The 14,749-nt window shown below is 29.7% G+C and overlaps 2 protein-coding genes and 1 pseudogene across 3 annotated transcripts; 1 reads left to right on the plus strand and 2 right to left on the minus strand.

Annotated features, from left to right (window-relative positions):
• LOC131023277 (uncharacterized) overlaps positions 1-14,749 on the minus strand; it is a 132,829-nt pseudogene that overhangs the window by 61,290 nt on the left and 56,790 nt on the right.
• Positions 1,907-12,596, plus strand: LOC131022863 (short-chain dehydrogenase TIC 32, chloroplastic-like). Of its 2 annotated transcripts, XM_057952412.1 has the most exons (8): positions 1,907-2,308; positions 2,640-2,871; positions 3,059-3,138; positions 3,245-3,398; positions 3,535-3,613; positions 3,968-4,055; positions 11,879-11,925; positions 12,267-12,596. In XM_057952412.1, exons 1-8 carry the CDS (start codon positions 2,095-2,097, stop codon positions 12,480-12,482), a joined length of 1,110 nt encoding a protein of 369 aa, XP_057808395.1. In that variant the 5' UTR covers positions 1,907-2,094; the 3' UTR covers positions 12,483-12,596. The 2 variants fall into 2 exon arrangements, with proteins under 2 accessions (XP_057808395.1, XP_057808396.1); XM_057952413.1 differs by having other exon boundaries at positions 1,955-2,308; positions 3,968-4,102; positions 11,791-12,596.
• LOC131022864 (short-chain dehydrogenase TIC 32, chloroplastic-like) lies at positions 12,714-13,587 on the minus strand. The gene is made up of 4 exons (XM_057952414.1): positions 13,444-13,587; positions 13,231-13,315; positions 13,066-13,112; positions 12,714-12,887 (listed from the first exon to the last, which is right to left on the minus strand). Exons 1-4 carry the CDS (start codon positions 13,537-13,539, stop codon positions 12,714-12,716), a joined length of 402 nt encoding a protein of 133 aa, XP_057808397.1. The 5' UTR covers positions 13,540-13,587.

Below are 14,749 nucleotides of genomic sequence, written 5' to 3' on the forward strand. Positions count from 1 at the left end.
CCGAATTTTGTGTGGGGGAAGCTATTCGATATAATGATAAAGAAACACTGTAACTTTGTCATTTTTGGCTCTCATTGTTTCTTGACTCCAAAAATAAATTGATCACGAGTGACCATAAAACTTTTTATGGCCTAATTTTCACCATAGATATACTTTGACTTAAGGGCCGGCCAATTACAATTATGGATTATTGGAGAAGAACACGTGTGAGGGGTAATTGTCTAGCCCACTCCCTTTCCTTTTTATCATATCATTTTTGTCAATTTACAGACATTTTCATCAACCACTTCAGTGAAAAGTGGAAAGATAAAAGGATTAAAGAAAAAGTTTATAAAAAATAATAATGGGAGACCATATTTATTCCTTTTTTTTTCCTTTTCATACTTAGTTTGCTTTGAAGCCAAGTTTAAAAGTATTAAGTGTATCACTTAAATATATAAGGAGAAAAAGATTAAAAAGCATGTATATACAGATGGTGTGATATCAAAAATCTTCAAAATTGCACCAAGTAAAATGGAAACTAGTAATATAACAATATATACGATTGTATCTTGTGAGTCCTGTCATTTAGGATTAGTCGAAGAACTTTGTATTGAGGATTTGACCTCTTAAGGGTATTTTCATAATTTCAGAATAATTCTGGGGCAATAGGAATATGAAAAGAAGGATTTATTCCGTGGGAGTGGATAATATAAAGATGAGGCGGTCTTCAGTGAAACCGGTTTCACGGTGAAATTGGTTTCCAAATGACACTACTTCAATGTACAAATGACATTTGAAGATCTTCAAGTGTCATTTGTAGTGTCATTCGGAAATGTTCAAGTGTCATTTGCCGAATGAAGTAGTGTGATTCGGAAAACCGGTTTCACCGTGAAATCGATTTCATGGGAGTTTTTGTGTATAAAGATATCATATACGGAGAATATATAAAGATATCGAAACACACCTTTCCTTAATTTCCAAAGTTTCAAAATTTATAGATGCAATTTAAAACATTTAATGTGTGTTCTCTTCCCTAAAAAAGAATTATGTGTTCTCTTAGTATTTGTACCCCCAATTAAATTATAACTCCAATGCAAAACATAAGCTTAACTTGGGGGCAATTGCAACGTCCACCTCAACATTATATAAACATTTGAGACGTCCAATCAAATTATAACTTGCTAATATAAACCATATATATAAACATTTGAGAAGTCCACCTCAACATTAATTTGGGAGCAATTGACAATCGTGTGAAAATTTAGAACAATTAAAACTTTGTTCACAAAAAAAGAAGGAAAACCCTACAAAATTTGAGCCACGTAGGATAAGGAAGGGTGGTCCGCCCAAAACAGACGTAATGGTCCGTCGACGGTGACATTGTGGTGTCGTTGTAGCGAGGTGTATGGTTCACAAAATTGAATCAAAATTGAAATTCATATACAATTAATTCGATTTAGGTCAGTTCAAAATTTCGAATGGCTTGAGGATCTTTTTATTTTTATTTTTATTTCACAAACAAATCACAATCCATGCCACGTACACTAGTTGGAGATGGATCAATTTCCACCGGAAAGAACAAATAAAAAATCAAAAATAAAATAAATCAACCACATATATATATATATATATATATATATATATATATATATATATAATTTAAATAAGACACAATATTCCTCCATGTATATTGTGAATGATGAAATCCTACAAAGCCAACATTAAGGGGTTGAACAAAACATCATCTGGAACAGTAAACTGTGCCCCAAAACAATAATCAACAGCCCACCAAAAGAAATAAAGGGCACAAAAAATAAAGGGAGACAACAATTATGAAAGGGTTAGAAAAAACTGGCCTCAACAGTAGACTTTCACAATTACATGTTCCATAAATCATCAACCTAGTCAATGGACCACCTAATTTTGCTCCAATATATCTATAATTCCCTCCTCCAACTATCACACTTAAGAAAAAATTCAAATAAAAATTGTAATTTTAGGTTTCTTTTTCAATTAATTTCTCCTAAAACCAACGTCGTACGTCACACGTTTGAGAGAGTAATATACACGTGTTAGGGAGGGTACGGTGCATGGAATGTTTCATCAAAGTTGATGTCTTTTATATACATATATATATGGATTTCGACAATTTTTAGAATGTTGGAGTTTAAGGTAAAAAATCTGAGTCCAGAGATGAAGGCTACGTTGAAATATTTGGCAGGAATTGCTGGGCCAAGTGGCTATGGCTCCAAAACTACTGCTCAACAAGTTGCTGATGATTGCTTCTCCTCCATGCCTTCGTCTCATCTCACTGCAATAGTCACTGGTTAGCCCCCCCCCCCCCCCCCCCCTTTGAATGTTCATAGTAATATATTCATGGAAAAAGGCGGTACCTAATTTAAGTAATTCATGCCAAGAATCACGTTTACAACAAAGATAATGTTTATTTTAAAAATATTTTGATTTACTTTTTTTTATGTAAATCAAGAATGTATTGGATCCCAATTCAAAAAGTATACTATCGTGCCATTCTACTATAACATGATGTCATGATCACTAATTGTCGCATGGTTATGCAAAAAAAGTTTTTTTTTTCACAAAAATTGAAATGTGATGTTGAGATAATTAATTAAAGTGATGGATTGTGTGATGAATAGGCGCGACGTCGGGCATCGGTGCAGAGACGGCCAGAGTTCTTGCCAAGAGAGGTGTGAGAGTAGTTATGCCAGCAAGGGATTTGAGTAAGGCAGAAAGAGTGAAGGAAAGTATACAAAAAGAGAGCCCAGAAGCTGAGATTATCATATTGGAGATTGATTTGAGCTCATTTGGTTCAATTCAGAGATTTTGCTCTGAGTTTTTATCATTAGGATTGCCCCTACACATTCTCATGTAATGCACATTTTTTATTTTTTTATTTTTCTGTTTTTTGTATGCTATTTTATTTACCTTATTTGATTGTTGTCTTTTCTTGAAAGTGGTTTTTTTTGGGTGGGCATATTGAAAAGAGGTTTTTGTAGTGCATGAAGTGTTGTTCACATATTTATGTATATTCAAACAAATATTTATTTTCTTGCAGAAACAATGCTGGCAAATATTCACAGAAGCTGGAATTTTCTGAGGACAAAATTGAGCTTACTTTCGCCACAAATTATTTAGGTAATAGTCTTCTTCTATTTTTTTTTTTTTTTCCTCTCGTAATTTCTTAGTTTAATCAAGAAACATACAAAGGCAAAAATATTGAAATTTAATTTGTATTTGGAAGGTCATTTTTTGTTGACGGAAATGCTAGTGGGGAAAATGGTGGAGACAGCAACAGAATCTTGCATAGAGGGGAGAATAGTGAATGTCTCCTCTGTGATTCACAATTGGGTGAATACCAAACACTTTTGCTTCAGTAAATTGCTCAACCCAAAAAGGTATATATCTTTCTATCTGTATTGTGAATTCCACTAGTATAAGATACATATTTATATCACGTGTATGCCATCACGTGTAGCATATGTTCATCAATATTTTCATATTAATTAAGCATAGCATTCTTGGTCCATGCAGCTATAATGGCACCAGAGCTTATGCTCAATCAAAACTAGCCAACATACTGCATGCCAAGGAACTATCAAGACAGCTCAAGGTACAACACTCACCATGAAAATTTACATTTTGATGCAAGTTATAAAAGTAAATATGTCAATAGCCATAGCTCAAGCGATAGAGTTGAGACATTAAAATCACTCTCTTGTAAGAGGTCATGTGGGTTGGGTTGTATTTTTATTGGTTCAAGTTTCATTGTATTTTCATTTATTTGGTTATTTGATCTAATTTATACTAACTTGATTTTCGCTTACTTTGTTATATAGTAATAACTCATTGTAATATATATTCTTGTATCTTAAAAAATTTAAAAATAAAAGCCAATATTTAAAAAAAAGGAACAAGAATAATAGTTTTTTTCTGACCTATTTTGTCCTTTTCTTTTTATTTGAAGGCAAAAAAAGCAAATGTGAGTATCAATGCTGTCCATCCTGGGATTATCAAGACTGGAATTACCAGAGATTACAGAGGCTTTATTACAGGCATGCAAAATATTTCTCACTTTTATTCTTTTTATAGCATTTGATTTGTCTATCTTTTTACAGGAAAGGTCTAAACTGCACAATGCGTAATACACAACGCCGCTAAGATCTTGACACGTGGCCTGTACTAATACCACCACTGGTTCCTTTTGTTTTCCACTGTCCCGGTTTTAGAGTTAAAATACTGCCTTTAGTGTGTGTTGACTATAATCTCGACACTCGTGCCTAAAATTCAGCTAGCAACAGTATCATTTGATTTGGGTTGGACACGTTTCAACCTGCAATTTATTTGTCCTTTTCACTGTGTAAATTAGAGTAGTGATAAATTTACTATATACATAATTGGGGCAATTATGTCAAAGTACAAGGCATCTAAAAAAACTTATAATTATTGTAACTTAACGTAATCAGCATTTTACTTAATTAATCTTAATGATAATTAAGTAAGAGATTGCAAATTATTTCCAAAATACTCCTGTTCCCTCCTTCTGCGTCTTTTTTTTTCTGTTTTTTTTTATCCAATTTCATTTGCTAATTCCATATAGCTATTTAAATTATCTTTATATACAAATATACGTTTAATTTCTTTTTAATTAGAGTTATTTTTAATAAAAAGAGATAATATCGACAAGAAAGATAGACTAACCAAAATAAGATAATTCAATTAAAATTAAAATAATAGACCAAATAAAACTATTTTGGCCTATCACATAACACGAATACTGAAACTGACGTACGCCCATATTTGTTTTAAAGATTTTTAAAGGATAATTTATTTACTAAATTTATAGTGTATAAATGAAGTAGAATTATTAAATCTTGCCACTTCAAAAAATATGTAGTAGAGGCAAATAGCCAATAAATTATAGTATAAATTAATAAGAATATTAATTTTAAAAAATCAATCAAGCGATTTAAAATTAAGGGGAATTATGTATATACATATTACTAGTATGTAATTCGTCGAAATTCGACAGATAACCACTTTAGTTAGATTTATAGTTATAATAAGTGAAATATTTTTTATATCAGAATGATACATTTAAATTTGATATATAAATAACGATTTTACTACTCGTTCTCATAACAAAAATGTATAGTAATGTGTGTTAACTAGCCACATAATATAATAGCAAATATGTTTAAATAATAAAAAATTTGTAAGCAAACATAACTACAAATTAAATTATATAACAAATTCTATTTTCTAGATATATTAATAACAATTTGTCTCCAAATTTATATTAAAAGTAATACAAATTCAACTTTTACAAATTATATTACTAAAATTAAAATATTCTAAAATAAATCTCATCCCCACTTTAGTTGCATTAAAAAATAATGAAATGATCAAAATCTATATTCACAACTATAAAAATATTCATTTTCATATTTAAATTAAGGCCTAAAATGAGCCCAACAATTTCACTTTCAGCCCATATGCAAGCAAAACTCCATTTATTAATGCTTAATGCTTAAACAATTCAGTCGTCTCTCCCAAGTCACGCCAAATCCCTAAACCCTGCTCCATCTATTTCGTCCCCCTTCAAATCCGGCGACCACTCGCCGCCACGACTCAGCTGCCATTGTTGCTCTCCATCTTCTCTCTCAAAATCTCTACACCTTTTTCTCGAAATAAATCCGGCCGACTGCACATAATACGTGGCGCCGCTGTACCAACGCCGCCAAGATCTCTATCTGCCAATGACAGCCAATTGGATGGCCGCCCTCGCCGTGCTTCCATTTCTCGGCCGAACATCAAAGCCGTTCGGATGGCGCTGGCAAACATCCTCTTAACATCAGATATATAGAATCTCATAATAAAAAAACATTAATAAAACAATAATATTTTGAATTGTTATAAAAGGTTAAATAATATCAGATGCTACCTATATTATTTGATTATTTCATAAAAGAATAGGTTCAAGAAACAGTATATTAAATTAATGAAATTGAAATAAGAATTTACAAATATAAATATTGAATGACTATAACTATGAGAATAATGTCACACATTGAGCACATCAATCAATAACGTAATAACAATGTATTATAAGACAATATATTATTAAATTAGTGAAATAGAAATAAAAAATGTAAAATAAAAAGAAATTACTATAATTGTGAAAATAATGTCATACATTGAGCGCATTAATCAATTACTTAATGAAATTATACTATAAGACACTATATTATGATAAACTAGTTGAATTGAAAAAAAAAAAAAATAGTAGCACATATAAGACACTATATTATGATAAACTAGTTGAATTGAAAAAAAAAAATAGTAGCACATATATTTTTGTGGTCATTGTATAATTTCCTTCATAAAATAAACTATAATGTATAATTTTTATTATATAGTATTACATTATTTTGTTCTATTATAATTTCTTTTGAAAGTAATGATATCATGTCATATTAATAATTTTTATACGTAAAATAAACATAAATGCATAATATAATAAATCAAAATGTCAGAAATTAAAAAGAAAAAGGAAAGGATAAAATAAGAAGAAAAAAACATAAAGAAAATTCTAAACATGCCCAATTTTTAAAAAATACATATATAAATAAAAATGAAAAAATGTTTATTTGGTTCATATAATTATAATTATTTATATATTAAATTAAATGGCTTTCCATGATCTTTTATTTAAGATGCATATATTATGCAAAATGAAACCAAATAAAAATAGTAAAATTATGTTGTGTAAAAAATAAATCAAATAGAATTTAAAATATTACACACTATAAAATATATCCCCCATATCACATAATAACTGATTGTATATGTGAAATTAAACATATTCTTATATTTAAGACGCATACTGTACATATTATTATCCAAGATGAAATCATACAAAAATAATATAAAAATTATGTTTTGTGTAAGCAATAAAAAGGGTATAAGTTAAAAAAATTACACATTTCATGGCTTTTGAAAAAAAATTCATTTCGCCCAAAATTTCCTGTTGACATATTTTATTATAAAATAAACAAAAATACATAACTTGAAAATTTAATATTAGAATTACTAAAAAAAAAAGGAAAATTTGAAAAGTTTGCAATATGGATTTTAGTTTTTAAAAAAATATGATTACTGGAAAATATAAATAATTTAGTATATTAAAACTTTAAATTATCATAATTTACTTATTTTAAATATTTTTTTTTTACATATCATATATCAAATTAAATTAATGATAATTTTGTGATTCAAATATATACTACTCCCTCCGTCCCCAAAATAAGTTCCTCTTTGGGGACGGCACGGGTTTTAAGGAAAATGGTAAAGTGTATTGATAGTGGAGAAAAATATGTTATAATTAGTATTGGGAGTGGTGAAAAGGTGAAAAAGTGTTATAATTAGTATTGGGAGTGGTGAAAAAGTGAAAAGTAAGAATAAATAAAGTATTATTAGTGATGGGGTAGTTGTCCAAAAATAGAAATAAAGAAAGAAGAACTTATTTGGGGGACGTCCCAAAATGGAAAAAGAGGAACTTATTTCAGGGACGGAGGGAGTATTACTTATTTTTATCTAAAACAATTGCATGAAAATAAGAATATCGTGCTCTCAAAAAAATAAGAAAAAAAAGGAAGAAATTAGTTTGTTAGCAATATTGTAATTCGGAGGCTTTCATTTGATTCACTACTTGGCAGTTTTGTTTTTATTTTTTCAAAAGTGTAATCATATTTTATTGATTATGGATTATATACTTTTGTCTCCAATTCCAATTACACCCCTCTAATAAAATTTATTTACATTTACTTCTCCTTTTTTATATATACAGTTTTTTTTTTATCATAGTTTGATTTCATAATGCCCAATTAATTTTTCACAATCTTACTTCAAATTCATAATCTTCAATTGTATTTGCACTAATTTTACTTCAATTTTATAATCCCCAATTGATTACCCATTAATCAAAATTCGATTTCAAAACCCCCATTTCATTTCTCATTAATTTTACTTCGATTCAAAATCCCCAATTATAATCTTAATTCGATTTCATAATCCCCAATTGATTTTCCACTAACCTTACTTCATTTTCATAATCCTCAATTGCATTTGCATAAATCTGACTTCAATTTCATAATCCACAATTGATTATGAACTAATCTTACTTCAATTTCGAAACCCCAATTGCATTCCCACTAATCTTACATTGATTTCACAATCCCCAATTGATTTTCAAATAATCAAACCCAATTGAATTAAACCCCTAATTGCATTTGCACTAATCTTACTTCAATTCCATAGTCTCCAATTGATTTCCTACTAATCGAACTTCGATTTCATAAACCCCTAATTGCATTTGCACTAATCTTACTTCAATTTCATAATCCACAATTGATTTCACACTAATCTTACTTCGATGTCATAATCTCCAATTGATTTCTAATGTCATAATTCGAAGATTCTTACTAAGAATCTTAGATTAAATTAGTGAATCACTAATCAAATCAAGATTCTTATGTTATAATTCTAAGATTCTTACTAAGAATCTTGAATCCTTACTAAGAATTTTAGATTAGATTAGTGAATCACTAATCAAATCAACAATCTTATTAAGAATCCTGATTTTTAACAAGAATTTTATGTTATAATTCTAAGATTCTTACTAAGAATCTCGAGTTCTTACTAATAATATAAGATTCTTATTAAGAATATTAGATTAAATTAGTGAATCACTAATCAAATCAAGATTCTTATGTTATAATTCTAAGATTCTTACTAAGAATCTAGAATTCCTACTAAGAATCTTAGATTACTGAATCACCAATCAAATCAAGATTCTTATGTTATAATTTTAATATTCTTACTAAGAATCTTGAATTCTTACTAAAAATATTAGATTAGATTATGAGTAATTCACTAATCAAATCAACATTCTTACTAAGAATCTTGATTTTTAATAAGAATATTATGTTATAATTCTAAGATTCTTACTAAGAATCTTGAGTTCTTACTCATAATCTAAGATTCTTACTAAGAATCTTAGATTAAATTAGTGAATCACTAATCAAATCAAGATTCTTATGTTATAATTCTAAGATTCTTAGTAAGATTAGATTAGTGAATCACTAATCTAATCAACATTCTTACTATGAATCTTTATTTTTAATATAAATCTTATGGTATAATTCTAAGATTTTTACTAAGAATCTTGAATTCTTACTAAGAATCTTAAATTCTTAATAAGAATATAAGATTCTTACTAAGAAACTTATATTAGATTAGTGAATCATTAATCAAATAAAGATTTTTATGTTATAATTCTAAGATTCTTACAAAGAATCTTAGACTAGATTAGTGAATCACTAATCAAATCAAGATTCTTATATCGCCGGGAAATTGAGAATATCGCCGGGTTAAATTGAGAATACCTACGGGTAAATTAAAAATACCGTCGGGAAAATTGAGAATACAAATCCGAAAAATTGAGAATACCGCCGGGTTAAATTGAGAATACTTACGGATAAATTGAAAATATCGTCGGAAAATTGAGAATACAAATCTGGAAAATTGAGAATACCGCCGGGTTAAATTGAGAATACCTACGGGTAAATTGAAAATACCGTCGGAAAAATTGAGAATACCGCCGAAAAATTGAGAATACCACCGAGAAAATTGAGAATACCGTCGACTAAGTTGAGAATACCGTCGGAAAAATTGAGAATACCGCCGAAAAAATTAAAAATACCGTCGGGACAAATATTTGCTAACAAATTAGGCATCATTTTCATAATTGTAATTATTATTCTTTATTTGACACTAAATTGGTGGGGGAACAAATTTTAAATTTATGCTTTAATGCGTGTGTGTATCTATATAAAATTATGTTTTAATGTGTGTGTGTCTATATACAATTCTATATAATGTGTGTGTGTGTGTGTCTTTATTTCAAATTAAATATAAGCTTTAATTTAAGATTCATATTGAAAAAATAAAGAGTGAAACAACATTATTTTGGAAGAGAATTGTATTATAATCTATATAACATCTTTATATTACATTATTTTTTCCATAAAAATATTTCAATAATATTATTCCTATTATATCAAAATTCCTGAAAAAAATAATTAAAAAAAAATGTGACAATTTAATAATCCTCAATTTCATAAACCCCCAATTGCATTTGCACTAATCTTAGATGAGTGAATCACTAATCAAATCAAGATTCTTACTAAGATTCTAAGATTCTTACTGAGAATGTTAAATCCTTACTAGTGAATCACTAATCAAATTAAGATTCTTACTAGTGAATCACTAATCAATTAAAGATTTTAATTAAAAATCTTTAATTCTTATTAAGAATCTTAGATTAGATGAGTGAATCACTAATCAAATCAAGATTCTTAATAAGAATCTTAGATTTTTACTAAGAATCTTAAATTTTAACTAGTGAATCACTAATCAAATTAAGATTCTTATGTTATAATTCTAAGAATCTTACCAAGAATATTAGATTCTTACTAGTGAATCACTAATCAAATCAAAATTCTTATTAAGAATTTTAGATTCACTAGTAAAATCTTGGATTCTTACTAGTGAATGACTAATCAAACTAAGATTCTTACTAAGAATGTTAGATTCTTAGTAGTGAATCACTAATCAATTCAAGATTCTAATGTTATAATTCTTATATTCTTACTAATAATCTTAGATTAGATGAGTAAATCACTAATCAAATCAGGATTCTTATGTTATAATTCTAACTTAGATTATATAGGTGAATCACTAATCAATTAAAGATTCTTATGTTATAATTCTAAGAATCTTACTAAGAATCTTTGATTCTTACTAGTGAATCACTAATCAAATCCAGATTCTTACCACTCATCTTTAGGGGTGATGAACGGGCCGGGTACGAGATAACCGTACCCAAAATTCGAGTACCCATACTTAAAATTTGGCATTTATGTTACCCGTACCCGAACCCAAACAATATTCGATTACCTATTAAATAGGACGGTTATATGGGTCAGTTAAACGGGTAACCGAATTACCATTAAAAAAAGTTAGCTATATTAGATTGCAGCTATTTAGTAGAACTTATTTAATTAATTCACCATCACGATTCCTCGTGTGATGATGCCATGAACAAGTTGATGATTTCATTGAGTTGAATTAATATTTTAATAGAGTTTAATAGTTTATTATTGATTGTTCTATTATACTTTGACTATTTATAAGTTTATTTAATTATTAATTTTTAAATTGATACATTTCCTTTCACGTAAAGTTGTAGTTATATTATAAATATCAAATTAAACATATTTAGATTATTTTGGTAAAATCTGAATTCATAGTTATTCGACGTTAAGACAAATATTGAGTAATCTCCAATACTAATGTTAGACTATTATACGCATTCATTAAAAACAAACTAAAATTATAATTATTGGAATATGTATAAGGATTAAGGACCGGTATTATTCCAATAGTGCGGGTCGGTTTGGTCAGGAGTAAAGCAATTAGTAAGGGTTTTTGTGATAGGCGACGTGTCGCAATCCTAAGGGGGAGACGCAGTCACGCACCACGCATAGTGTGTAGCTCAGACATTTCCTCTTAGGCACGAGTGTCGAGATTATAGTCAACACACACTAAAGGCAGTATTTTAACTCTAAAACCGGGACAGTGGAAAACAAAAGGAACCAGAGGTGGTATTAGTACAGGCCACTTGTCAAGATCCTAGCGGCGTTGTGTATTACGCATTGTGCAGTTTAGACCTTTCCCTTTTTACATGTAATAATCCAATCAAACATCTGAATCCCACTCCACTGTCCTGACCTCCTGATTGGAATATTGTTCTCAGATTCTCTCTATTTTGTGGCATCAAAATTGCTCAAGTCCACATCACAGGTAATTTGTCTTCGTTTCACTTAATGACTACTCTTCATTGTAGTCACGCAGAAAAAAATATGTGAGAGTTATATTTTTCATATTAATTTAGTGATGGAGGTTATTGTACAACAAACTAATATCAATAATTTGACGATTTTGAGAAAGAAAAAAAAAATCTTTTGATGATTTTGAAAGAATTAATGGAAAAAAAAAATGTATTTTCTTTTGGTGGGACTCAGCCAATAATTGTCAGCTAGTCCAATCCAAAACAAACAACATACTTTGATGGATTCAACAATTTTTTTTTTTAATTTTTAGTCGTGTAATCATTCAAAATAAACGTCCTCCTAACGTGTCAGGGGGCGGCCACTACGTGTTACGTTGCGTTGAGCCCTCGAGTGGGAGGCATGAGTGGTAAGTATTTCGCGGACTGCAATGAGAGCCATTGCTCAGCGCTGGCGAGTGATGAGAGCAATGCGAGGAAGCTGTGGAAGCAGACGCGTGCTCTCATGCACAGGCGATTTCTTCTCCCGGTGGGCAAATGTGGTGAAGAAGAACAAATTCAACCTAATTAATTTACCTAGTCTTTTAGGCATGTAAATAATACATCAATTAGATTAAAATTTCCCACTCTTGTGGTGGTGATAATTATTTGTTTATCAATAATAAAATGCACATCACTTCAGCCAGGCGGAGCCATTAAGCCAGCCCGTTATTTTCGACGATCTACTATTTTGTTTGTATCATTGTATCTAAACTAATTACTAGCATAAAATTATTGTTGTATGTTTCTAAACATTAGATTTTTATTCACCAATAATACTGATGATGAGCTCATGCGTCTGCTTCCAAAGATTCCGAGCAATGTCGTCGTCACTTGCGAGGCCTAAGGCGCGGCTCTCGTTGCAGTCTTCAAAGTACTCGCCGCTTACGCCGACTAGTCGAGGGCTCAATGCAACATAACATGTCGTGGCCGCACCCTACAGTGCAACATACATCAACTGAGGAATGGAAATTCAATTTCGTAAACTATTTTGAAAATATATGCCAAACACTTGCTACGGATTACAAAGAATTCATGTTGCTAGTTTTGAAGATTGGAATAACTATAATCAAGATTAGTCTTGAGTAAATTTGATCAGAACATTGAAGACAAACCTGTGATGTTGACTTGACAAATTTGGATGCCACAAAATACATAAAATCTGAGAAAATATTCCAATGAGGAGTGGAATTTAGACTTAATTTGGATAATTAAATAAATGCACAAGATAGTCAAATATCATCATATCACATAAAAGAAAGGTGAGAATAGATGCTTGCCTGAAATAAATTTGAAATCTCTTGTAATTTCAGTCTTTATAACCCCTGGATGGACAGCATTGATAGTCACATTTGCTCCTTTTGCCTAAACATGCATTCACACACACAAACACAAAATCATAGATCAGAACAAATATATATCCCTTTAATTAATTTGCCTTTTTCGAATTTGGGTTTTACACCTTGCATCAAAATGTGTAATTCATTATGTACCTTGAGCTGTTTTGATAGTTCCTTGGCATGTAATATGTTTGCTAGTTTTGATTGAGCATAAGCTTTGGGGCTAAGGTAGCTGCAGATAAGGTACATAAATAATGGCTAAGCATAATAATGAAGTTGGATGAACAACTACTATTGTAGATGCTATGGTCACATATGAAGTAGAATTCATCGAGTGCAGTTTGAATAACGATGTGAACCCAAGAGGAGCTCTATATATATATATATATATAGGGAGAGGTTCAAGAAAGAACCATAAATAAAAGAAGACCGGAGAACCATTTTCAGCCATTCGATCATCAAGATCTACGGTGGATGCATCATCTTGTTGGATGAATGCAGATCTTGGGTTCGAATCCTGAAGGGAGCATTTTTTTTTAATTTTTTTAGTGCATTAATTTTAACAGCGAATGCATTAATTTTTACAGTGGATGCATTAGATTTGATGGTTCTCCCGTTCTCACAAATAATGTAGTTCTCTCTAGAACCACACCCTATATATATATATATATATATATATATATATATGAGTGGGTTCTAGTGAGATTGTAATTTTTCGTGAGACGTGAGACTAATGAATAAATCAGTATAGAGTGATGAATAAGATAGTATATGGTGTTGAACGAAAATATTCAAAAGATTGAGTTGGTCTTGGATGAGGTTGACCTCATACCATAAGACGAGTCGGGTCGGGTCTGGGCATGGGTTGGGCGTAGAAGATCATAAATAGAATAAATTGATATAAAAATGTTGAAATTAAATGTTGGGGTAGTGGGTAAGGCTTTTCACTTTCAACCAATTGGTATTGGTATTGGTATTGGGTTTGAAACTCCCAAGTGCCATTTCCTGCGTTATTTTTTTTCTTTTCTTTCACTTTTGTGTTTTTTGTTTTGTTTTTTGTTTTTTTTTTCTGTTTGTTTTTTTTTTTTTCATTTTTTCTGTTTTTCTTTTTGCATTAGCGTTTTTTGTGTTTCTTATTGCATTTTTTTTCTATTTTTTCTATTTTTCTTTCTTTTTTCCATTTATTTCATTTTTTTTAAAAGATTACCTTTATTCATATTAATAGTTATTTTTTCTTACAACTATAATTACTTGACCAAGTCATTAAAAATTACAAGCTTTTGTGAGTAAAAGTAACAATATATGTGGAAAAAGTAATAATTTTAATATATTACATTTCTTCATATGAATAATTACTTTTTATTAAGCCAATAGTTACTTTTAATAAATATAAAATATACATTTGGTAGCACTTGACACAAATGTATACTTATGTTAATATAAGTATTTACCTTCATTC

Source organism: Salvia miltiorrhiza, chromosome 4 (genome assembly GCF_028751815.1).
Source record: "Salvia miltiorrhiza cultivar Shanhuang (shh) chromosome 4, IMPLAD_Smil_shh, whole genome shotgun sequence".
Taxonomy (NCBI): domain Eukaryota; kingdom Viridiplantae; phylum Streptophyta; class Magnoliopsida; order Lamiales; family Lamiaceae; genus Salvia; species Salvia miltiorrhiza.

Bases quoted from the DNA above. Each gene is read 5' to 3' on its own strand.
- LOC131022863 (XM_057952412.1), top strand. From the start codon at position 2,095: ATGTCTTTTATATACATATATATATGGATTTCGACAATTTTTAGAATG. The intron at 2,872-3,058 runs GTAATGCACATT...ATTTTCTTGCAG, and splicing joins TTGCCCCTACACATTCTCAT to AAACAATGCTGGCAAATATT. The intron at 4,056-11,878 runs GCATGCAAAATA...TATTGTTCTCAG, and splicing joins TTACAGAGGCTTTATTACAG to ATTCTCTCTATTTTGTGGCA.
- LOC131022864 (XM_057952414.1), bottom strand. From the start codon at position 13,539: ATGTACCTTATCTGCAGCTACCTTAGCCCCAAAGCTTATGCTCAATCA. The intron at 13,316-13,443 runs GTACATAATGAA...ATGCATGTTTAG, and splicing joins AACTATCAAAACAGCTCAAG to GCAAAAGGAGCAAATGTGAC. The intron at 12,888-13,065 runs GTTTGTCTTCAA...GTTGCACTGTAG, and splicing joins TTGTCAAGTCAACATCACAG to GGTGCGGCCACGACATGTTA.